At 33.3% G+C, this 26,476-nt stretch overlaps 1 protein-coding gene across 6 annotated transcripts in view; it reads left to right on the forward strand.

Annotated features, from left to right (window-relative positions):
• GABA-B-R2 (gamma-aminobutyric acid type B receptor subunit 2) overlaps window positions 1-26,476 on the forward strand; it is a 579,685-nt gene that overhangs the window by 496,172 nt on the left and 57,037 nt on the right. For all 6 annotated transcript variants that reach the window (XM_089174269.1, XM_089174272.1, XM_089174271.1 and 3 more), the window contains one exon: window positions 11,624-11,791. In XM_089174269.1, coding sequence (XP_089030395.1) covers window positions 11,624-11,791 — 168 coding nt within the window. The remainder of the gene's footprint in view (window positions 1-11,623; window positions 11,792-26,476) is intronic.

Raw genomic sequence — 26,476 nt, forward strand, 5'->3', positions numbered from 1 at the left:
GTTTGTGGAGTTGTTGGACTGAGAAAAAATAAAAAACTGCGATGCGGAGGATCTTCCTGTTAAAATTAAGAGCTGATATTTGGTGAGAATTTTTTTAGGTGTCTAGCAACCCATTTTTCCGTGGCACTTGTAAAAAAAAAATAATTGATTTTTTTGGCCCACCCTAATGTTCCCATAATTATGAAAGTGGTCCAAGTCAAAATTAAAAAAAAAAAGAGTTTATCAGTTATTACGCACCACATTATTTTAAACTAAATAAATTCAATGTAATTTTTACGATATTATCAAAAATGAATCGTTAGATAATGTTTGTTACTTCAATATTTTATAGAATTCATGTAGTGTTCAAATATAAATCTTTAAATATCTCGAAACAAGAGATATATGACTTAGACCACTTTCATAATTATGGGCATATATATGAATTTACAAGAAAAGCGAGTAGTTAAAGTATGAAATTGAAGTTTAATACTATTAATAAGGAAAATATTCTTCGATTTCGTTTTAGTAACTGTCTATACTGCACTGTAATAAATTCAGAGACAGAAAATGTCTCTGAATTTGTGTGTATTTGTTTTAACGCCTTCCAAGGAAAAGTTATCTAATCTCTTAATAGAGTTTTTTTTGTTGATTTAAGGGATCAAATTATAATATTTTCTTTGAAAACTACGAAAATAAAAATAAAATAAGCGCGGATAATGAGTACTCGTATATCCGTTCCTATATCTTCCTGTTATATGAAAACAAATATTCTGTTACTTGTGCTGTTCTATCAACTTTAATTAATCCTCCGAGCGTCAAAGTCTTCAGGAATCTATGTGTGAATGATAGTGAGGATACAGATAATCAAATTGAAGTTCGTTGATTAGTGTAATAGTATAGTATTAGTTAGTTCGTGTATTCCCCTTTCTATAACTTGTTTCAGAAAGCAGTATCGTATGTTAATAAAAACAACAATGCGAAAATTTAATGAAAAAAACACACGCTGAGAAAAATAAAGTGATATTAATTTTCAGTTTATGAATAAATTATTATCGTATTTTTTAAAATAATAATGTAATATAATAAATTAAAAAATTATTATTTTTTAGATAATAAAGCAAAAAGAAATAACAGATAGGTTAGGAATTGTTTGCACATTGCGACATGGTGTATATACGAAGCCCATAGAAGAGCATGACTAACAAAAAATCTGTTTTTAAAAGACATAAAGAAATAAGAACGAGTTTAAGAGCACTCTTTGCTTGCTTTTTTTTTATTTTCATATTTTTTGAAGAAGACGGGCTCGAGCCTTCGTTAGGTATAGTTCGTGCGTGTCATGTTCTCATGCGTAGCATAAGCGAGACTGCTCATGTCAGTGAAATAATAAAAGCCGCAGAAGGCTTCGGCTTCGTAGTGGGTTGCGATCGTGAAAGAATTCTCTACGTATCCGAGTCAGTCTCACAAACTCTTAATTACTCTCAGGTAAATGAAGGTAAGCACTCCGTATATCCTGGACCAGGAAATGCCATCATCTATTGAGTTACCATCGTGACAAATAGCCACATATTCCAGGCGTCCAACTTCTCCTATCAATAAAAAAAGATCAACAGAAGATGACAACAAAGTCAAAAAACATCTACGATCGGAAAGAGTTTTTTATACCGCGAACAAATACTCAATTTTAAGTTCAAGCGTGAACGTAGATAAACTGACAAATAATCAACCACCAAAAGTGCCTCTGTCTCTTTCTATCTACATAGGTAATGTAATTGACATTTAATGTCAAACAAATCCAACAAAACAAACAAAACAGTCAATCCGTGTTGTTTTGCAGAACGTACATGACTCTCTTGGTCTGGATGATCTTAAAAACGAATTTCAAAAGCTTGAAAAGCTCAGAAACTTCTAAAAATCTGAATAAATTAGAAAAACTAATCAGACAGCAAGGTGAACAATTAAATAACCATATTTCATTGTTAACGGTAAAAGTAAGTAAATTTTCATCAATTAGAGTAAATTATGAAGACATTACGTATTACCCTTTGAAATGTCAATGACCTTATACAATAAAAACTTGAGTTGAAATCTTTTTTAACAATAAACCTACCGATATTTCATGTATACCTATTCCTACCATGAGCAGTCAAATGATCACTTCAAAAAGAATATTTATCTTAATATAAAATGAGATTTTAACCAATTGGATAGTAAAAAAATATTTTTTTCTATTTAGAAAAATTTTATTTACATTTATGTATTTTCAGCTCATTTTTTACGAATTACACTATTCTGTATTTCACATTTTCCACATACGTATTTTTTACATTAATACAAGTTTTGTTAGTCTTATTAACTTTACAATATCTTATTTCACAAAATTTCCGTCCAGATAAATTTTTAGCTGTATTTGTAATTTTTTTTGATAAACATTCTTTGCTTAGCTGTCTTTCCTTCTGATATTTGGTCCCAAGCTCTTCTACCAATTAAAATAAAAATTCTTACCTCGAAACTTCTTCACCCATTGTTTCTTTTTATAAAATCCAAGCATTTATTCTGGCTAAATCTAAGATATTACATAATACCTGTAAAGATCATATTTGACATTTATATTTCATACTTTATGTTCTTGTCATTTGATCAATTACATCTACACCGAATTCTGTGTTATTGTAAAATTTAATTATCTCTGGTATACTGGTGTCACTTTTTTTAGTTTCAACGGATGAATGCATTGAACAAAGTATCTTTTTTATTGGATTTAGTTTTCTAAAGTTTAAGAATAAAATCGTTCAATTTATATAATATTGTTAGAGAGAAGTGTATCATATTAACCTTTGCCTGTTTCGCTAATTTTGATAGCTCCTTTTTATTTCTGCAAATAGTTCCAACAAGCATCTTTTTTCTAGTGTTTGTTGCTTGAATTTTACTCGCTAATTACACGCTTGTAAAAAAATTGTCAGTTGTTATATTTCTCTCATGGTCCATATATGGTTCTGCTAATTTCAAAGTTACAAACTCCCCAAATGAGACCAATGATTCTCTCCCTTCATCTTTTCTTAAATATGAAAAGCCATTTATTATAAATATATTTTTTACTTACATAGGAGGCTAAAGAGAATTTTATCCCATATTTATCTGGTTTATTGGGTTTTTATTGAGTAAATCTATAACGTGCTTTGGTTGGAAACAATTGTTCATCTATAGAAAGATATGATCCTGGTTTATAACAGTTTTGACTGTTTACGATAAATTTGTACCAAATTTCAGAGATCAAAGCGAACTTATCGTTTTATAAACGTTGGCTTTATTGATTTCTGTTATCAAACTGAATAAATTTCATGATTTCTGTAAATTCATTTCGGCTCATAGTTGCGATAAAAATGACGGACCCCATTTCTTGTTCCATAAATGTAATAGATCCATATTTTTAGACCTATATATGCCACGTGCATATAGAAGTCCAATAAATGCTTATAATTTTGCAATAGATAAATTCCATTTTGTTTTCAATACTCGAAATGCCTCTAAATGCGTATATTTTATTACATTTTCTTTTCTTACATTACATGTTACGATAAATAATCAAGAAAAATTCCAATTCAACTCTTCCTTTGATAATATTTCGTTTAGCATATCATGTCTGTTGCAAAAGCAGTAAAGTCCGTGGTATATACTTGGGAATAAATAGACTCAAAACGGAATTCCCAACAAGAACGGAATCAGTAAAAAATAGAAACAATAATTTAATTTCCAATGCAACAGGGGTATTAAAAAACTGGAAAAATTATTTTGACCAATTATTGAATGTAGAATTCGAGAACGACCAGGAAATAGAGAATTTCAAGTTCCACACAGCGGAACCTATAGTTAGCAAACCGACTTTTTTAGAAGTAAAAAGCGCAAATAAAAAGCTAAAAAATCACAAATCACAAGTTAACGACTCGATTCCTGCGGAGCTAATAAAATGGGGGAAGGGGGGAAGTAGATTGACTGAAGAAATTTTTAACTAATTAAATTAACTAACTAAATTACTAATTAAATTAATATAGAATAAGAAAGCATGGTCGGAACAATAGAAAGAGTCGACTATAGTTCCAATCTTTAAAAAAGACGACAAAATAAATTGTAGTAATTACCGGGGTACTTCACTCTTACCAACGTACTATAAAATCTTATCGAATATCTTACTAGCGAGGATAGTACCGTATGCGGACGAGATAATAGAGGATCATCAGTGCGGTTTTACGAGAAATAAATCAACTACAGACCAGATCTTTACCATTCGGCAAATCTTAGAGAAAAAATGGGAATATAATCAGTCGGTACACCAACTTTATGTCGATTTCCAAAAAGCATACGATTCAATAAAACGGAAAAAAATGCTCGAAATCTTAATACGACAGGGAATATACCAAGAGGGGATACCAAAAAAATTGGTCAACCTGGTTCAACTTTGTTTAAAGGAAACTAAGGGTAAAATGAGAATAAGGAATCAAATGTCGGAAACTTTTAGTATTCATAACAGCTTAAAACAGGGGGACGCATTGTCACCTCTTATGTTTAATTTAGTGCTGGAATTTGCTGTCAAAGAACTGCAAAAAAGTAAAGGTGGTCTATAACGATACAGTAACGTTGTATACAAGAAATTTTAAACAAAATTTCAAAAACGGACATTCGACCGCGCGTGGTAAGTTTAGTGTTAATAAATAATGATATTCAGATAATATTGATATTCGAAATGCAATTTACCGATATCTTATAATCAATAGTTTCAAGGTGCACTGCACGCATCATCTCAATGAATAGACACATAAAAGTAAAGTAATTATTATTAAATCTAGTATAAAACATGATGAACTTGCGCCCTACAAACAAAACCATCTATAATCAACAAGTATTATGATAGACGATTAGCATAGCCTGCTCAACATCTTTGCAATTTACTGCCCTTTTAGACACAATATCTAAAAAGAAGAATTTGATCTCTTCTTTGGAAGTTTAGATCCCAAATACACAACTAAGGGTGATCTAAATGCTAAACATAAACTTTGGAGCAATAGAATCGTAACAGCAAGGAAAAGAGTTTTCTCAAGAAGCGTCAAAGCCAACAAACTAACGCATATTCATTCAGATCAGCTACATATTGGCCAACTGATATCAACAAACTCCCAGGCTTACTCGATTTCTTCATTATTCCAAATATATCTCTTCGATATTTTCAAGTTTGCTCTTTATTTGACCTTTCCTTTGATCACTCTCCAATCATATTGACAATAAATACAACAATCATCGAAAATAACCCTTCCATCTTCATATACAACAGACTTATAAATAAGGATCATTTCCAGGAAACATTCAATACCTCTACCGCAATTGATCCACTATTAAAGACAAACGAAGATATTGACAATGCAGTAAGTTACTTAACGCGCAATATAATTGATGCAACTCGAATTTCTACATCTAGGGTTGATTACACATATAACAACGACTAAATCGAATATATCAGAAAAAATATTTTTTTTTATGTAGCTTTATTTAATGTCGCATCAACCAACGGGGATTATTAGCGACAAATATTTTTATAAAAAGAAAAGCTACGTAGACCTGGAAAAATTAGCTGAGAACAAGCATAAATTAAATAAAGCTACTAGAGTATTAAGAAAAACTCCACAAAACTTAAAAAATAGAGATCTCCAAAAATTTTTAATGAACTCAACTCCCATAGTAGACCCTTACTACCAGGCTTACAGGAAAGTCATTATCGGTTTTTTTAAAAAAACTACGTAATTTTCAAGAAAATGGAAAAAAAATATTTATTCAAAGTACATATTAGCCATTTGATTCTATACATCTTGTCCATCTTTCAGGCAATTTCTGGATGCTATTCCAAAAATAGTATATTACTCACCTAGGGAGAAAAGTATGGTATTCCGACCCGCGTAATATTGTCACCCTCGCCTTCGGCTCGGGTGACAAAAACTCGGGTCGGGATGTCATACTTTTCTCCCGTGGTGAGTATACATTTTTTTCTCACACCGGTATCGAAAGTTCGCTTGTAATTAAATAATAATATACTAATTTTCTTCCCGGGCAAAAAGTGCCTACTTTTCTCCCGCTGCACCTGTAAGAAACGAAGTTGCCGCTTTCCGCCTTCCTCTCTTCCCACTGTGTAAAACGAAGTTGCCGCTTTCTTACTATACTGTTCTAGGTATGTAATATACTATTTTATTTGTTGTCAATTAATACATTTACAATACATTATTGCGAAGATTATGCAAATTTTACAACAAGAAGGGGTCCAAGGGTGAAACCCCTGGTGGGGGCCTGAGGGCGAAGCTCCCAGAAGAAAAAAAATCAGAGGGTCCGGGGCACAGCCCCCGGCGGGGGTTGAGAGGGCGAAGCCCCCCACTTTCAAAGAATTTAAATATAAAAATAAAACAAAATATAAAAAAATTTTAAATAATTTTAATATAAAAATAAATAAAATATAAAATTAGATTCTATTAAAAATATAAATTATTGTTTAAGTTTGAAAAATATTTTTTTAAATAAAATTTAATTAATTAAATAGGGAGTTTATAAATTATTATTTTCTCACACCTGGATGGAAAGTTCGTATTTTGCTCCCTGTTTTCAGGGAGCAAAGTGCCACATTCCCGCCCGCTTGAATCTGTGCCAGGGAGAAAAGTGCCTCATTCCCTACCGCTTGAATGTAGTAACAAATTAGTGTGCATGCTTCTATTTTTTAGCGCATGCGTACTAGTTTCTTAACCTTAAAAATGTTTTAATAAATTACTGCTCATGCTTATATATATTATATATTATGATATATAATTAATGATTTTAATAACATGTGTTGTCTCATATATTTTATATTTTATTTATTTTTACAAGTTTTAAAGATATTTGTTTAGTTAAATATTACAAACATAAATAGGTTACTACGTATACATTTAGTTATTTACTTGATTATGAGAGTTGTATTTGTTATTATTTATTATAATCTGTTTAAACTTACAATTCTTGAAAGTGACAAAAGGTGTATTGACGGTCAAAGAATCAATCACTTCGTCCTCGATTTGAATTTCATTTAAATGCTTTTTTTGGACTCACACAGACTTACACACACAACCTCTTCGATTTTGTGTTTCACCAGGTTTCAGCAGTTCATAATACACCACGCCACTCTGGTCCCACCCAATACAGAGCATTGTCTTGCGACCAAAACGATTTGACCTTGGAGTCGATGGGCCGGCTTCGCCAGGTGATAACCATGATTTTTTGCGCTTAGGGTTTCCAAAATAAATCCACTTTTCATCACCCATCACTTTTCAATACAAAAATGACTTAAGATCATACCTTTAAAGCAGCATTTCACAGACGATTTTTCAATTTTCCATTTGCCCATCATTCAATTGATGTGGCACCAATTTTCCCATCTTTTGGAATTTTTCCATTGCTCGTTATCGGTCGCTAATCGTTTCTTGGGCCACATTTAACGCTTTTGCTAATTGTTTTTAAATTTGGGTTCGATCTTCATCTAATAACTCCTGCAGTTTCGCATCTTCAAACTTTTTCGGTCTATCAGAACGTTCTTTGTCTTGCACATCGAAATCACCACTTTTAAATTTTCGAAACTACGCCTTACAAGTTTTTAAGGTTAGAGTATGCTCACCGTAAGTTTCTACCAGCAAACGATGGCTTTCAGTTGCTTTTTTTTGATTAAATAAGAAAAGTAATGCGTGCTGCGAATGCACGTTTTCTGGCGTGAAACTTGACATTTTCAAAGAGGTATAAATCTATGACGTGTTACTTTCGCAAAGTATAATACGTATAGCTTTTGAAGCTTGATGTCAGTAAAATAAAATGACATATGTGTTAAATCGATAACATCTGTTAGAAAAACCGGTAATGACTTTTCGGTACACCTGGTATTTGCTTTGGGAGATAACAAGTCGCCCAACACAAGACATCCCGCCGCTTCACCAAACCACTTGGTGGATGGGCTTAAAGACCAGTAGACAAAGCAAATCTCTTCGTTTCACAACTGGCGAATATATTGAAATAATCTCCCTCCATTCACTCATCGAAGGAGAAGAAATTAGGAATTTTCTGAACGCACTATTTCAAATATCTCCACAAATTAAACCCCTTACTACGATTGAAGTCAAATTAACAATCGTTCCAAACGTTAATCCAAATGTTCTCCAAGACAAAACCTAATTACCGGAAAGATAATTAAAGAACTGCCAAAGTAGATATAATAACCCTTATTCGCATAAATCAGGGAAACTAGCACATGAAATTATTTTATATCAAAGAATCAGTCTTTTGTATATAATATTCAAATAGTTTAAAAAAAGGATAATTAATCGTCTCTTCGAAGCGCTAGATTCCCCAGCATTCCCTGGGCACGATTTCAAGAACGTCATTCCACAATCAAGCAAATTCATTGTATAACACTCGTCATTTATTATAAGATTTCGAACGAAAAAAATAATGTTCAACAGTATTCCTGGACATTAAATATTGGGTCTACAAGTAAGTTTCCAGCGTTTTTTCATAAAATTTGAGGGTTTATTCTGAAAAAATGGTTACATATTTTTCATTTGAAATATTGTCCATCGGAAAATACAATTTTTTCCCATCTTTCGGGCAATTTGTTAATTTCGGACCAAAAAAACGTTCTCGTCTTTTGAGCCCAAGAACGTATTGAGGCAATTTTTGATTCCCTCTACTGAAGTGAAGGGCATTCCGGTAAGAGCGCTCGTAAGAAAAATTACGGACTCGTGCCTGGTCTGATATTCTGGCCGTTTTTCCACCAATGCCCGTTTCAAACGAATTAGTTGGGTTCGATCCAATGGTCCTTTGATGGTTTGACCACTAGGAAGTAGTTCGTAGTATATGACACTCTTCTGAGCCCACCATATGCAGAGCATGACCTTATTCATGTGAATATTTCGCTTCGGCGTCGATTTGGTCGGCTCGCCAGGTTTTGCATATGTTTTTTTGCGTTTAGGATTATCATAATAGATCCACTTTTCGTCACCAGTGACAATACGATGCAGAAACAACTTTTTTTTATGCCGCTGCAGCAACATTTCTGACATGCAAAATCGCCGTTCGACATCTCTCGGCTTCAACTCGTACGGCACCCAATTTCCAACTTTTTGGATGAATCCCAAAGCTTTTAGGCGCAGGGAAATGGCTTGTTGTGTGACGCCCAATGATGCAGCAAGCTCTTCTTGAATTTGACACGGATTCTCATCCAGCAAAGCCTCCAATTTCTCGTCTTCAAAATTTTTCGGCTTTCTCTGAACGCTCTTGTCTTCAACGTCAAAATCACTATTTTTGAACCGTTTGAACCACTTACGACACGTCGATTCACCAATACATTCCACCCCGTAAGTTTCCAGAAGCAAACGATAGGCCTTATCTGCACTTTTCTTCATATTAAAGAATAGAAGCAGCGCTTCCCGCAAATGACGCTTATTTGGCACATAACTTGCCATGTTTTTGCTTCATAAAATACACGACCCCATATATACTCTAGCGCCATATACAAATAATAGAAAGTTGGTGTCAGAAATGGTGAATAAATATCAATAAAAGTAAATTGGTGCATTTAATTTTCACGCTGTGTTAGCGCACATGTTCTCCTGTGACTTTAGATGGAGCAGTTACTCCAAGCAATGATTCGATCAAATACTTAGATATGGTACTGAATAAAAGGTTGACATGGAGACAACATAACCAATCCAAAACAACCTACCTAAAGGAAAGAGTAAGAAAGCTTGCTATATATAAAGCAATTTTGAAGCCCATATGAACATAAGGAATTCAACTGTGAAGAACTGCTGGTAACTCAAATATTAGAATTCTACAAAGATTTCAATCAAAAACCCTACGAATCATTTGCAATGCCTCTTGGTATGTAATAAATGAAAGAATTCACAAGGACTTAAGAATTTTTTACAATAAAGGCAGGAATTACATATTACAGCGAACACTATAACATTCGTCTAGCACACCATCCGAACGCACTAGCAAATAATTTGCTTGAAAACTTTAATTTAGTATAGAAATTAAAAAAGTTCTACCACTGTGATTTAGGAATAAGATTTTGTTAAATAATAATATGGTTATACTGTAACAGATATTATATCCGTTTACACTTATCATTCTAACATTCTTTTGAACTAACAACTCATACGAACGTATCATGTAAGCAAAAATTTTTCATATTTCTTGCCAAGAATTTATTGTATATTCCTTTGTTAAAAAAAAAACAAAAGCATATAGACTACAGGCCCGACCTAAAAAATCGATGGGTCATCTGATCCCCCAGGAAACCTATATGGGACGGTATAAAGGCATAAAATAATAATTTTGAGCATTATGCCGTTACTTACAAGCTGTCCAACTGAGTGCAGGTGAGAATTAAAAAGCACAAAATAAACGGGTACTTTTTTATCAAATGATTTTGTACGGCATTCTTACTACAAATAGATCCATCAAAAATAATGAGAAAACACGAAGTGCCGTTAAAAAATAGTTGGCCACAAAGTCGGAAAAAATTTTTGATTTTCCGGAAATTTTCCGGGTTTATTTAATCATTTGATTTTGTACGGCGTTGGTTTCATACAATTTCAATACCTATTCTTATTGATTATTGCGCAACGCCGTACAAAAATCATGCAAAATCATGCAGATCACCCCCCGGACCCATGGAAAAAGGTGGATTTTAACCCTCGATTTTTCTCCCTTGTTGCATGATTTTTGTACGGCGTTGCAAAATAATCAATTTGAATAGGTATTGAAACTGTATGAAACCAACGCCGTACAAAATCAAATGATTAATTAAACCCGGGAAATCTCCGGAAAATCAAAAATTTTGTCCGACTTTGTTGCTTACAATTTTTTAACGGCACTACGTGTTTTCTCATTATTTTCGATGGATCTATAGGTGGTAAAAATGCCGTACAAAATCATTGGATAAAAAAGCACCCGGTTATTTTATGCTTTTTAATTCTCACCTGCACTCAGTTGGACAGCTTACAAGTAACGGCATAGTGCTAAAAATTATTATTTTATGCCTCTATATCGTCCCATATAGGTTTCCTGGGGGATCAGATGACCCATCGATTTTTTAGGTCGGGCCTGTAGTCTAATATATTTGTACATATATTTATAATCTAGCACATTGTATTATTTTTAAATAAAAAATTTGGTATTTCGTATCACTTGAAAACAGTACTTGTGTTATTATTTTCCTGGCTAACAACTTGAAGTGTTTGCTAACAAAAATATATAAAGGATGCATATGATCTAGTTTGTTTCTACTCAACAATTTTTACGCTTGTTTCGATCATTCAATTTACTTTCTTCTTTTCTAATCTCTTTCTTTTTATCTATTCTTTTCTTTTATCATTTAATCCCTTCTTTATAGCCCTTATAATTTAGCCAAAGCACTGTCAGCAACCATCGTTAAACAAACTCTTGTATTACATTTATTAATGTTCTGTCCACACATATGTATGGTTTGAACGTTTAAAACCTGCTAAAAAATGCTGAAATTAAAAGAAAAATATAAAGAATTTTCATCCATTATTTTTGTTTGCTTTTATTTGTGTTTCAGCTCAGTTACGCGGACACTCATCCGATGTTCACAAGTAACAGCTTCCCGAATTTCTTCAGAGTAGTGCCGTCCGAAAACGCTTTCAACGCGCCACGTGTAGCGTTGCTGATGCATTTCAATTGGACCAGAGTTGGCACCATCTATCAAAACGAACCACGATACGCTTTGGTAAATTTGTAATTTAAAATTTAATTTATAATTAAACTTTGAAGAACGGTAACGTAAAATATATACGTCAGTGATACGATTTATAAGAGTAATTGAAAAAGAAAATGTAATAACATTATCTTACATAAATATATTTGCCTTTATGTTAGTCACATAATGAATATATGGAAATATATACGGTCAATAACTCAAGTATTAGAATAGTATGGTATTTTCGAACTTAAAATTTTAAAGTTATAAAATTGCTTTATCTTTTGATATTATTTTTAATTAACCGAGTTATATATATTTTTTTTTATTTCAATCATTTAATATCTTAAATAATCTTTACATAGAATTAAAGTCCAGGTATGTATCTACAGTGATAGTCAAAAGTATTCGTATAATAATATAATGTAAGCTTTTAATTAGCCCTTTGAACTCGCACGATTCTCGACGTTGGCTAGCAGCTACTCCTCGCTACTTTGCAGTACATTTATAGATCCTCGTACTATTTAGTACAGCTGTGGAACCAAGTAACGGATTCTAATGATATGGGACTTATCTTACATATCAAGTACAAAATATTTTTTTAATATTTAAAGTTAATTTTAATATTTAAAATTTTAATTTTATTAAATAAGTAAATTAGACATGGAAAAATTTTAAAAACATTTAATTTTTCATTGTATATATGGAGAAATTTTCAAAATGTACATTAAATAATTCACTGCTACCCGTAATCAAAAACGCGCATATTCTTGTGACGAATTGGTTAAATATCGCTTTCGTCGCTTAAAGATACGATTTCAATTGATTTTTTGTTTTATTTTTTTTTTGTTTTTAACATTAAACTGGTGCTAACGCCGCTGAGATATACCGCATAAAAAAAATATCATGTTTGCAGATCACACGTGTTAGAAGTGAAACCTTCAAAAAACAAAGATTAGAGAGAATGAGGCGAAAACAGAGTATCAAGAGAAAAATAATTGTAAGATTCATTTATTATAATATTGTTGCCATATATATCAAAGGGCGCCGGTATGATCTTGGGATGGGGGTAGCTAACAAAAACTATCACTTTCCAAATTTTATCAATTAAGATAGAATGCCGAATGCGATAGCTATAAATAAAAACAAATATATATATTTACATAGAAGATTGGGTTTAATGTAGACGTGCGAGGTTAACGTACACCCAGTTTAATCCTACTGATAAAATATATTTAAAATAGGTATTCAAAAAGATACAATAAAGGCTTCACCATCTTTTGATAACAACTGATATACGCAACTGAACTTTTTTAACTGAATGACGACGAACAAAAACTGACGGTGACTGGTTACTGGCGTCTACTCATGACGACTTAATACCCCCTTCTTTATATCCATCCGCACGCGGTTCTCGAATTTTCCAAAACGTCCTATCTGATGCAGTAAACAAAGCATCGGTATCGTTCGATAACCTTGCAGCTCACACAGACTTACACAACTTACACAACTTATAGTCCAGTCAAAATAGCCCTGAAATCGGGTTTTTGAGCTATACGGCTGAAAAAATATGGAAATTATCAGAAAAATGCGTACAATACTGTGGGCAAAGTAAAAAAGTTCTCAACCACCGGGAAAGGGGTGAAAAAAATTAAAAACTACCCCAAAATACGATTTTTGGATTATATGTTGAAAATATCAAAAAAAGTTTTAAATAAAAGTTGTAGAGCATAAAATTTTAGGCCTATCTATATCAGACCATTTTTCCCCTAAAACGCACCCTTTCACCCCTACGACGGTTCAAAGTACTCAAAAAATGAAAATTCAATAAAAAATATAAAAATTGGACTTTTAAACATTTTTTTTTTTTAATTATCTTTAAAAAACTACAAAGAACAATCGTAGGGAAACAAAAAATTTTGTTTTTCATCCCTTCTATTAAAAATCGAGGGGTGAAAACGGTTTTTGCTCGATATTTCGCTTAAAACGGGTTATTTAAAAAAATTTTCTTTTTCATATGAATTTTTAATTTATTTTTTAAATTTTGGTGTTGAATTTATATTTATAAATATTTACCTGTAGGAAATATCCCAATTTAAAGACAGGTAATTACTCCCTTAGTCCTACGCCTTTGTAGAAAGAAACAGAAAATGAAGCTATCCTGCTCTTACTCATTGTGACGTAGTTCGCCATGGCACGCATGCGCAAACTCCTAACTTCCATGCGTGCAAGAGAGATAGACAACCTATTGTTAGCTTCGTCTAAATGTAAACAGTATAACGCGATGAAACCCTTTTTCTTAAATATATTCTCTTTTTCTTCTATATTCTCTATAGCTCGAGAGTCTCGCGCGCATCTGTGACAGCATGATAGATTTTTGAAAATATCTCAAAAAGTAAGCAAGATAAAGCGATTTTGTATTAATTATGTTTTGTAGACAATTTTATTTGCTACAAAAAAGGTTTAGTACTAAAATATATTATCTTCCTCACTTTTCGAGATATATTAAAAAAATTAAAAAACTATTCCCACCTTTTCTTACATTTTTGAAAATATCTCAAAAAGTAAGCGAGATAAAGCGATTTTGTATTAATTATGTTTTGTAGACAATTTTATTTGTTACAAAAAAGGTTCAGTACTAAAATATTTTATCTTCCTCACTTTTCGAGATATATTAAAAAAATATGATTACTCTCTTACCTGATACTTTTTATTAAGTTTCACCACTGACAAGGACAGCGCAAGGTCTTGCCCTCTCGGATTTTGTTCAAATTTTGCAGGATGATAGATTTTGCTTACCTTTTTACGAATATATAGTGTTATAGGAGCCACTACTCAATAATTTTTGAGATATTTGCCATTAAAAATGCTTATGATGCTATCTAGTGTTTAAATTTATTTCTGAAGTAAGCAATGGTATGTAATAGGTTTAGGATATTGACAACGATTCGGCGATTCGTTCCAATAGTGGCCGAGTGTTTTTAGGGTTCGAATCTTGAGAGGTAAAATTTTTTTTTTCTATTTTTATATGTAAAGATACATAATAGAGTTTAAATAAGTTGAAAATGAAATGTCTTAAATGACTAGAAACCTTATAAGAGTTTTTTTTTTTATTAGCATTTGTATATGTTCTCAATTCTCACTATTTTCAAAATAAATATCAATGATTTTGAAAAAATACTAAAATATCGAGACAAATTAATTTTTTTTCGGAATCAGAAGTATGTGTTCTTCGGCATCGATATGTAGGCAGGGTACATTCAGATTCTCACGTAGGGCTGAATCACTGGGGATTCAGCCTTGGGAATCCCCCATCTTATTCTCACTTGGGAAATGCTTTTATTGTTTTGTAATAAATATTATTCTGTACATATGGGGCATTCCACGCCAAATCGGACGGTTTTAAAAATTTTTATTTTTGATTTCCGCCATTTTTTGGTATCTTTTAGTACCCACTGAAAAACCCTTCCTCCTAAATTGTGGCATTTTTTGATCTGCCGTTCCAAAGATATCGAATTTTCAAAAAGCAGCTCTTTCTGTGGTTTTTAGCCCGTACCTTTTTTAAAACTCATCCAAATGAAAATTACCATTCGACATAAAAGTTTTGTTTTTCAATGTACTTTTCGAAAAAAAATTCAAAAAAATTATTTAAAGTGTCTTAATATGTAATTTTCGATTTTTAAACTTTAAATTGCATTTTTTAAAGTGAGTGCATATTTAGATTTTCTTCAAAATTTTTAAAGCAAACCTACTAATTTTACGTTTTAGGCCGGTCTGGTCGTGGGCCTTCAATAACTACTATCTTTTTTCGAGTTTTAAAAATTAAAAAAAAATTTTTTTATTACATTTTAATAAATTTTATCATTTATTTCTCTCTATTAATGTATTTTAAAACACTTTACATATTTTCTTTTTATTATAACAAGCGTAGGAAAGTCTTAATTACTGATTAAGATTAATAATTAACAAAAATAAGAAAAGTCTTGATATATTTTCGTGATTTTTTGAGAAATATTAGCAGTCTAATCATTGATATTTATTTTGAAAATAGTGAGAATTGAGAACATATACAAATGCTAATAAAAAAAAAACTCTTATAAGGTTTCTAGTCATTTAAGACATTTCATTTTCAACTTATTTAAACTCTATTATGTATCTTTACATATAAAAATAGAAAAAAAAAATTTACCTCCCAAGATTCGAACCCTAAAAGACTCGGCCCACTCTATTGGAACGAATCGCCGAATCGTCGTCATTATCCTAAACCTATTATATACCATTGCTTACTTCAGAAGTAAATTTAAACACTAGATAGCCTCATAAGCATTTTTAATGGCAAATATCTCAAAAATTATTGAGTAGTGGCTCCTATAACACTATATATTCGTAAAAAGGTAAGCAAAATCTATCATCCTGCAAAATTTGAACAAAATCCGAGAGGGCAAGACCTTGCGCTGTCCTTGTCAGTGGTGAAACTTAATAAAAAGTATCAGGTAAGAGAGTAATCATATTTTTTTAATATATCTCGAAAAGTGAGGAAGATAAAATATTTTAGTACTAAACCTTTTTTGTAGCAAATAAAATTGTCTACAAAACATAATTAATACAAAATCGCTTTATCTCGCTTACTTTTTGAGATATTTTCAAAAATGTAAGAAAAGGTGGGAATAGTTTTTTAATTTTTTTAATATATCTCGAAAAGTGAGGAAGATAATATATTTTAGTACTAAACCTTTTTTGTAGCAAATAAAATTGTCTACAAAACATAATTAATACAAAATCGCTTTATCTTGCTTACTTTTTGAGATATTTTCAAAAATCTATCATGCTGTCACAGATGCGCGCGAGACTCTCGAGCTATAGAGAATATAGAAGAAAAAGAGAATATATTTAAGAAAAAGGGTTTCATCGCGTTATACTGTTTACATTTAGACGAAGCTAACAATAGGTTGTCTATCTCTCTTGCACGCATGGAAGTTAGGAGTTTGCGCATGCGTGCCATGGCGAACTACGTCACAATGAGTAAGAGCAGGATAGCTTCATTTTCTGTTTCTTTCTACAAAGGCGTAGGACTAAGGGAGTAATTACCTGTCTTTAAATTGGGATATTTCCTACAGGTAAATATTTATAAATATAAATTCAACACCAAAATTTAAAAAATAAATTAAAAATTCATATGAAAAAGAAAATTTTTTTAAATAACCCGTTTTAAGCGAAATATCGAGCAAAAACCGTTTTCACCCCTCGATTTTTAATAGAAGGGATGAAAAACAAAATTTTTTGTTTCCCTGCGATTGTTCTTTGTAGTTTTTTAAAGATAATTAAAAAAAAAAATGTTTAAAAGTCCAATTTTTATATTTTTTATTGAATTTTCATTTTTTGAGTACTTTGAACCGTCGTAGGGGTGAAAGGGTGCGTTTTAGGGGAAAAATGGTCTGATATAGATAGGCCTAAAATTTTATGCTCTACAACTTTTATTTAAAACTTTTTTTGATATTTTCAACATATAATCCAAAAATCGTATTTTGGGGTAGTTTTTAATTTTTTTCACCCCTTTCCCGGTGGTTGAGAACTTTTTTACTTTGCCCACAGTATTGTACGCATTTTTCTGATAATTTCCATATTTTTTCAGCCGTATAGCTCAAAAACCCGATTTCAGGGCTATTTTGACTGGACTATTACACAACTTACAAAGACAGACCACACACCTTCTTTCTTTATTTCGACCGTCAGTTCGTTTTTACCTTATTCTTTTGTCGCCTACACGCTTATCTCTGTTTATTCTTCTACACTTATATCGCTCCTACATAAATGTAGGAGAGTTTTAAGTGTAGCAGAGGTAGACAAAAACAAGTATTCAGTCCTTTCTGTAGATCTTATTTTATTGAAAAGGAAAACTCTATTCAGACCGAAAGAAAAGATCAGGTAGGCCATAAAACCATAAACGAACCTTAAGGATTACTAGGATATTGGTGTAATAAAAACCATGTGTGCAGTGTCGGGACCTTTTGAAGAATTTTAGATACCTGTGTAAACATATGCGATACCATAAAAGGGTAACATTCCGATGTGCTAGAATTAAGTTTCAGTATGCATAGTTCCCACTACCGAAAACCATAGGCTGTACCTGTCGGTGGACTATAGGGTGGATCCTTATGCTATTGGTCAGTAGGATTTGTAAGCTTCTTCCCTCTCAAAAGGGGTGTAGGTGATTTCTGATATAAAAGACATGGAAAGAAATAAGAGGGGGGTCAGTCGTAGAAGAAAAGCAGTCTCAGTCGTAGAAGTAAAGCAGTCTCAGTCGTAGAAGTAGAGCAGTAGTCACAGTAGCAGTCATAGCCGTAGTTAGTCATCAGTCGTAACAGTCGCAGTTGTATTTTAAGTCGTTATCAGTTGTAAGAATACAGTCGCTTATCTAAGTTGTAACCGTAAGATTGTGAAACTAATATTGTACTTTTTCTAATACCTGTTTTAAATAAATCTTATTAGTAGGATTAAACTGGGTGTATGTTCATCACGCACCTCTTACCCCTAAATAAAATTATCCCTACATAAATACAGATTTAGTATCGAGATGATATGAGTCCACACTTCGTAGCATGCAGTCGCACACAAACACACACATATTCAAAGCTTAGTAGCCAGGAGTGGGGACTACGAAGCAACGTATAGAGGAGACCGAGAATAAGAAAAACTTTATAGCTATAATTTGTCTCATTTTCTCGCAGGCATAATTCTATATGTTTGTCCATTTTTTTTTCTTACTTAGTATCGTAACCGTTTCATCGCCGCGCTGCATCACCGCCGTATTTCATTTTTTCAAATCACCCTTATTCTAAAGAAGTTTTCACTTCAATATACATATCTTTCAGTTTATGGTCTCATCTAAGCGAAGTCTCATTATTTTCTGAAGAAACAATATTTTTTATTTACACATTAGATTATGATAGACTTCCAAAGAAAAAGAATCCTAACCCAGTGAACACAAGACCTTCATATGATGTCATACATACGTCATAAAGTCATCTTCAAATTTTTTCGTACACATAACGGAACCCAGTGAACACAAGACCTTAAAATGATGTCATACGTATGTCATAAAGTCATCTTCAAATTATTGAAGTGAAAAGTGACTTTATTTATGACTTCAATATTAAGTCATATGTTCTGACATAAAAATGACGTAATAATTCCATCATATTCTTACAGCAAAAAACGAAAGGTTGAATTTTTTTTTTTAAACTTTGTATTTTAAGACTATAAATTAAGTATATAATATTGTAAAATTGTTTAATTGCATTAATTTAATTTAAAAAAAAAATTAATAAAAAATTTTTTTTTAATTGAATAAAAAAAATAGGAAACTAACTCAGCTTATTCTGGGACTGGCGGAGATAATCGCACATTTAGACAAAATTTTTTTTCTAGAAAGTAAAAAAAAATGAAAAATGGCGAACTTCGAGAAAATAACGGTTTTTCTCAAAAAATACGAAAATTTCCTGGATTTTATAATTTTGAAATTTTTTTGTATTTTTTTCTGAAAAGTACATTTAAAAACAAATATAAAAAAAAACGTTCCAATAAGTTGAATTTTAAAGAAGTTATAGCCATTTCAAAGAAAAGAGCTATTTTTTTCAAAAATTAAAAATTTTTTTTGGGTCTGGTAAAAAAATTTGAAATAATTCTGAAAATTGTTTTTCATAGGATAGCATAGGATAAAAAACTTTCAGCCAAATCGAAAGGGGTCGGGGTCAAAAGTGACTGATTTAACGTGGAATGCCCCATATATATATATCATCAAACTTTCATGTGTACTGATTTTTGTCTCTGAATATCTTTTGAACGCTTGATTTAATCGCTAAAACATAAGAAACCATTTTTATAGAGCAGTTAATTTCCTACAAAAATTTATATTGCGCATCTTATAATAGTCATTTATTGTCGAGTTATAAAATTCATAAACGAAAATGAAATTTGTCTAAAAATCATCAAATTTAAATCTTCAATATCATTCAAATGGTGAGGTTTACGGAAAAAGTATAAGATACCTTTTTGTAGAGCATTAAATTTCCTACAAAATTCTTTGAGAACATTTTTCTGTACAATCAATAAATAATGAGGTATGAATTTTATTCTATTGGACTGAGAAAAAAATAAAAAACTGCGATGCGGAGGATTTTCCTATTAAAATTAAGAGCTCATATTTGGTGAGAATTTTTTTAAGGTGTCTAGAAAACCCATTTTTCCGTAGCACTTGTAAAAAAAAATAATTGATTTTTTTGACCCGCCCTAATATATATATATATATATATATATATATTTAAAAAAACGGTGACGGTAAGTCACCTTATAAGTATATATTTTCAGTGCATTAAATAAATATGTCTAATGGTTATTTTACCACCGGTGGTACACGTGGCACGGAACGTGTTAATTATAATTTATATTATTAATTTATGTTATATTTTATTATTTAATAATATTTATTAATTTTAATTATTAATATTGTTAATTAAATATGGATTAGTAATATAATGGTTAGTAGCACAAGTTCGCATGGCTCAGTGAGGCAAATCACCATCCAGTAGTAATGTCCATAAAGTAATCGTATGTTCCCAAGTTCAAATCCCGGGGTTGAAAAAAAAAATTATACGTCATATACTAGTAAGAAATTCGGCAACAACTAGACATAGACATATGTATGACATCATTGCTTTTTTGTTCTTTTGTTTCGTCAGGTCAGCTCAACGTTATATTTATTACGTAAAAGTCTTACGTCGATAAAAAAAATGTCGATAATTATCTATAAAATTAAAAATTTACATTCAATCGAAAATCAGCTGCGTACTTTTCTAGAAAATATAACTATCAAACTATCCTCAAAATTTCAAATCAAAAAATGTAGTTTCGAGAAAAACGCGTTTAAAGTTTTGTTATCACTATTCAAGGTGCTTCAAGGCGCTTCGGTTAAACCAAAATTTCGCCATATTAAAAATTTCTTTTTTCTTCGGGACCAAGTGTTTAATGTTTTTAGATTTCTAAAGTATACTTTAAGCTAAAAAAAAAAAATCGATTTTTTTAAAATTCTAGAATGGTGTTACCCCTTAAAAACTCAAATAGCTTTTATTTTTGTTTTATAAAAGTAATTCGAAGACTTACAAGTAAAAAGTTATACCTCATTTCAAGTTCGGAATTTATCTCATTTTATACTGCTAATCTAATATTTACTGTATTCTAGTGAGGTAAAATAACTTCTATTGGAGAAATTATGTCTCATATTATATGTGTAACGAGAGTCGACTTAACGAAAACATTTCTACTTTATGAATTAATTTCATAAATTTATTTAATATTCGTTTATACCTGTAATAACAATATTATAAACGTATATAAATTTATATTGAAAAAATAATGATAGTTCATTTTGCAATGTGGCAAAAACAACACGAGCTCGTTAAAAGCTCACAAAAAGAACAAGCCAGCAAACATCCACTTTGTTTTATTTTCAACTCATATTCAAACTTTTATTCGAAGCCATGACGTTTACAGCCGTATTTCGAACCATAGATATATCACGTTGTTATCGAAAGTATACTAAATCATCCGAAAAAAACTCGAGTTAGAAAGTACGAAAAGTTCCCTTCTAAAAAATACTAAGGTTGGTATCTTTGAAAGGTAGGTTGTTAACTATAGAAAAGAAAAAATCAAAGAGAAAAAAAATGGCATCTATAGTTGTGAGAAATTGAGAGAAGGAGGGAACATGACGCGTACTTACGATGCAGAACAAAGTTTATAGAGAGATGCCTGCCAAATGCAAATTCCTTTCTCAGTTTGGTGAGAGTGCATACTTATATCCCCTTCCTATTCCCCGTATTCTCCTTCACCATCCTTCTCAAACATTTTGCACATTATTACGTGCATAAAGCAGCACCAGGAACTTCGACATCCATAAATCTGTCAAAGATATACGGAAACGTCAGATGGCCGCTTACATCTACTAGCTTTTGTGTCTGCTCGTTCACACACACTCTTTCTCTTTCTCTCTCTCTCTCTCTCTCTCTCTCTTGAATGTATTTACATGACTATGTATGTTTAGGTGAATTAATATCACAGTTTCTAGGTAGCAATACTGTAATTACCCCATAACATCTTCGACGTGCTTCTACCATCTTGTAATGCAGCATCTTTCTCCTCCTTGGAAATTAATATCTTTCTATAAGTCTTACAAATAACTTATGGTAAGAACAAATCGTAAAACGTAACCGTAACCATGTAAGATACGATATCGAATAGCTGATTAATGAAAGAGAGACATATTGAACTGATTGTAAGAGTGAATAATAACATTTCCTGAGAAAATTTCTGATCTTTAGAAACATCTTCACTAATCTGTTTATTGTACTTAATTTCTCATTAAATGAAACAATAGAAATATTATACAAATCGATCGTTTGACTCACTTCTATGTTCTTTAAAAAAGCACGTCTAAACAAAAATTTTTAACTAAAAAAAATGATCATGATATATCTTGAAAATACGATAATACAAAATAATCTTACGAATGATAGAATATAAAAATAATTAAAGATTTTGAACGACATGATAGCCTTAATAGGTATTTTGTTAGATATCGCTAAATCCCATGGACAAATGCTAGATGGAATGAGTTGGTGCAATATTATTTCTCACTCTTTTTGGTAACAATTTATTTATTAATAGCTTGATACACGTATCTTGAGATCTCCTATTACAATTACAGAATCTCTTTACTTCTAGATTACGCTACTTTTTAATACGCTTGATTTGTTATAAAAATCTCTGAAGATCATAGTAAATGTGCATGTTTATTTTACTTAGTGTGACAAAGAAAAATCAAAAGTTATGTACAGCATTTTCAAATGTTTGCTGATCGGATGCGAATAGAAACATAACTCCAGATAAAAGGCATGGTTTGATCCGTTTGTTTGTTTTCTTTATTATCTCCTAGGAATTTTCCGTAATTTTATAGGTTTTTAGAATTCCAGTTGGAATTTATTTTTACCGTCATAAAAATGTAATGGTGTTGAGATTAGAAGTGGTTGATAAGATGATAAGCAGACATAGTTGCTTAAAACTATATTTAATTAGAACAAAAAACGCGCAATGCCCACCGCGTGGCCCGTACGAGGCTTGGAGAGTAGATTTGGTCAAAGGACTACTACATAACGTAACATATAAAGCGCTTGTTACGCAGATTTCTCCAACATGGAGTCCTCCGGTAATTAGTTTGCAAGGGATAAGAAAAAGAATGGATTATAATAAAAAGAATTAAACACGTGGTTGAGCCAATAGACAGTGTGATGTTTTATTGGCTCGTCAGGGAAAAGCCTCGCGGCATAAAAACCCTGGTTGTGATTAGCTTACAATAGTGATGATTAACCATGGCTACGCACGTGGTTAAACTATTGTTCGTATTTAGATAGGTATAAGGGGTGATCTCACCAAATTGATGTGTTCGTGAATAAACTCCTCTCACTTTCGTTATCGTCTTAAACTCGTCTCGTCTTGAACTTTTCTCGCTCTCTCAAATCGTCTTAAACTCCTCTCGTTCTTTAGTTTTCGGTGTACAGTTGCAGGCGTCCAGCGGAAGAATAGACCGATTTTTTCTGGTAGTCTATCCAGCAGAACGCTCGCAACAAATATCTTAGTGGGGGGGGGGTATGCGCGCGTCCCCGCACCCATCGTTCGTTCGTTCTTTTCGGGAAGTGGCGTGACGTCTTAATGCTACGGCGAGTATTTCGAATAGCGCTTGACAGTCTAAGGTCGTTTCCGACCGTACATACTCCCCCCGTTGAGAGTGTAACGATCAATTACCTTCATCACCAGTGTCGGTGTAGCATGATTCGTTAGAGTAAAGTTTACAATGCTTGTGTCGTGGGTCGTTTAACATATTCAATACATCGCTGGTTAGACGATCTATCCGTCTTGTACGTACAAAAAAAATGATTACAAAGTTTAGACGCAAATATCAATGGTTCGATTCTTACTGATGCAATTCAAGAAATTTAATGAGTATCTAACAACGGGCAAATAGTGGTCGCATTTCGCTTTACAATTCCGTGAGCGGTTTTCACGGTTACTACTCGTATTACATCATCTTCTCCTGGATATACGTTCACGATCCGTCCCAGCGGCTATCTCATACAAGGTTGATTTTTGTCAATGAGAATGACGATGGTGTCCTTTTCAATTTTATGCTGGGGGTTTATCCACTTCTGGCATTTTTGCAATTCTCGTAGGTACTCGATGTGCCATTGTCGCCAAAAATCTTGTCGTACCTTCGTGATGTGCTTCCATGAAGATTATCGATTAACTGGAGTCTTAGTATAATTCTCCTCCGACAGTGTTGTAATTGGTTTTCCAACTAAAAAATACACAGGAGTTAATGCTATTGCGCCATTCGGGTTTGACGAGATAGGACATAGCGGACGCGAATTCAAAATAGCTTCGATTTCAATCGCGAATGTGGTCAACTCTCCGTACGTGAAGAGAAGTTCACCCACAACTCGCCTAAAATGGTACTTGAAGGATTTAACGGCAGCCTTCCACAAACCTCCGAAATGAGGTGATAGGGAAGGATTGAAATGCCATGAGATTCTTTGATCTACCGTGAAATCATAGACCTTCGCCTTGTGTTCGTCTGGCTCGATTAAGGCATATAACTCCCTTAACTGATTATTTGCCCCGACGAATTGGTCCCGTTATCGGAATAAACGTGGGTCGGAACTGCTCTTCGACTTACAAACCGCCGAAAGGCGGCCAAGAATGAGTCCGTAGTCACACCTGTATATTTTAACGCGACCTTTATTACAGTATTTCTCTCTTTTGCGTTGATTGGACCGAAGAAATCCACTCCGACGTGAGAGAATGCGATGGTTTCTTGAACTCGCGAGCTCGGTAGATCACCCATTTTATATTGGATGCTGGACGCACGGAATTTAATGCAACGTACACAATGACGTACCCCCTGATTCTTACCGTTGAAGAGCCAGAATCGCTGTCGAAGAGCATAGAGGGTAGTCTGTATGCCGGCGTGAAAGTTCCGTTCGTGGAATTTTCGGATAAGGAGGTCGATCAAGTGGTAGAGCGATGGTAATAGTATCGGGTATTTCTCCTGGAAACTTAACCCTTTCGCTACTACGAGCGACTATAGTCGCTCTCCATGTGATGCCACTCAGGTACTACGGGCGACTATAGTCGCTTTCCATGTGATGCCGCTCAGGTACTACGAGCGACTATAGTCGCTCCCGCTAAAGATGTCGCGTAATTGTATATATGATAAGCGCCTGCAGTTGCTATGCACAGAGTATCTCACTCTAAACATGCCGCATGAGTCTTTCGTTTTGCATCATTTGTTTTTTACGGGCTTCAATAATAAACCAAATGCCTCGATCATAAGTCTTACGACACCGGCTCGAACGTTGCGTGCACCATGCACTGTTTCGGTGTAGCGCGCCGTACTGCGGGAGTACCTCGGCGGAGATCCGTCCCGTAGCGAAAGGGTTAAATTCGTGTTTCGAAGTCGACTTCTAACCCGAATTAAGCCCTCTTCGTCGAGAATCGGGTTTAATGCGGCGAGCCTTGTGCTCCTGACTCCCCCCGCTTCTGTTAACCTTTCCCTTTCGGCGTGAAATTGTTCAATTTTCGATTCTTAGATTGCGTCGTTCCGTTTCTGCTATTTATTATCCAGTCGATAATTCTCCCCTATACGTGTTGGTCTTAAGCTATCTCCGACATCGAGCTACAATTTTTAATAACCGCGTGTAATTGGAGAATCGCTGAAATAGGCTTTCCGGTTCAATTCGTGTCGTTACTACCGGCAGTCCTCTTACGTCCGATAGTTTGATGATTTCCTTTTCGGTCGGAATGGGCCACTCGGCCTCCGGTAGTTCGAGCCAGGAAGATCCATGGAACCATGCATCGTTCCTTAGGAAATCGCGAAGAAGTTGTCCCCGAGATAACGCGTCCGCTGGATTATTTTCGGATCGCACGTGTCGCAATGTGATCCCTTCACAAATCTCTTGTATTTCGCGTACGCGATTCGGAGTGTATATTTTCAAAGTCCCAGGGTCTTTTTTCAGCAAACCCAGTACAATCATGGAATCGGACCAGAAAGTTACTTTGTCGGGTCTCAATCCGCCAGCTGTTCGGACTTCTCGATACAGTCGTGTAAGTGTTAATGCTCCGCATAGTTCTAAGCATGGTATGCTGGTGTCCTTGAGCGGAGCTACGCGGCTCTTAGCGCACAGCAGCCGTACATATATGTTATCGGATTCGTCTCGCGATCTTATGTATAAACAGCAGCCGTAACCAAATCGACTCGCGTCACAGAAACCGTGTATTTGTACGTCGATAGGGTTATCGAGTGTGATGCGTCTCTCGATCGTTAAATTATCGATCAGTGTTAACTGTTCCGCGAACGTTATCCATGAGGAATGTAATGCGCTGGGTACCGATTCGTCCCAATCGAAGTGGGTTTTCTAGCAATCTTGTATTAAGATTTTGGCTGTTAAAACAACGGAGCCTAACAGCCCGAGCGGATCGAAAATCTACTTCGTATAGAATTCGTCGTTTCGTAGTTCTTTCGTAAATACCTGTATGCGCGACTGAATAGATCAAATGATCATGATATGCATTCCATGAAATGCTGAGTGTCTTTAAAATAGGATTTTCCCC

Source organism: Polistes dominula, unplaced genomic scaffold (assembly GCF_049000335.1).
Source record: "Polistes dominula isolate Pdom_NZ unplaced genomic scaffold, Pdom_raw_medaka contig_168, whole genome shotgun sequence".
Classification (NCBI taxonomy): Eukaryota; Metazoa; Arthropoda; class Insecta; order Hymenoptera; family Vespidae; genus Polistes; species Polistes dominula.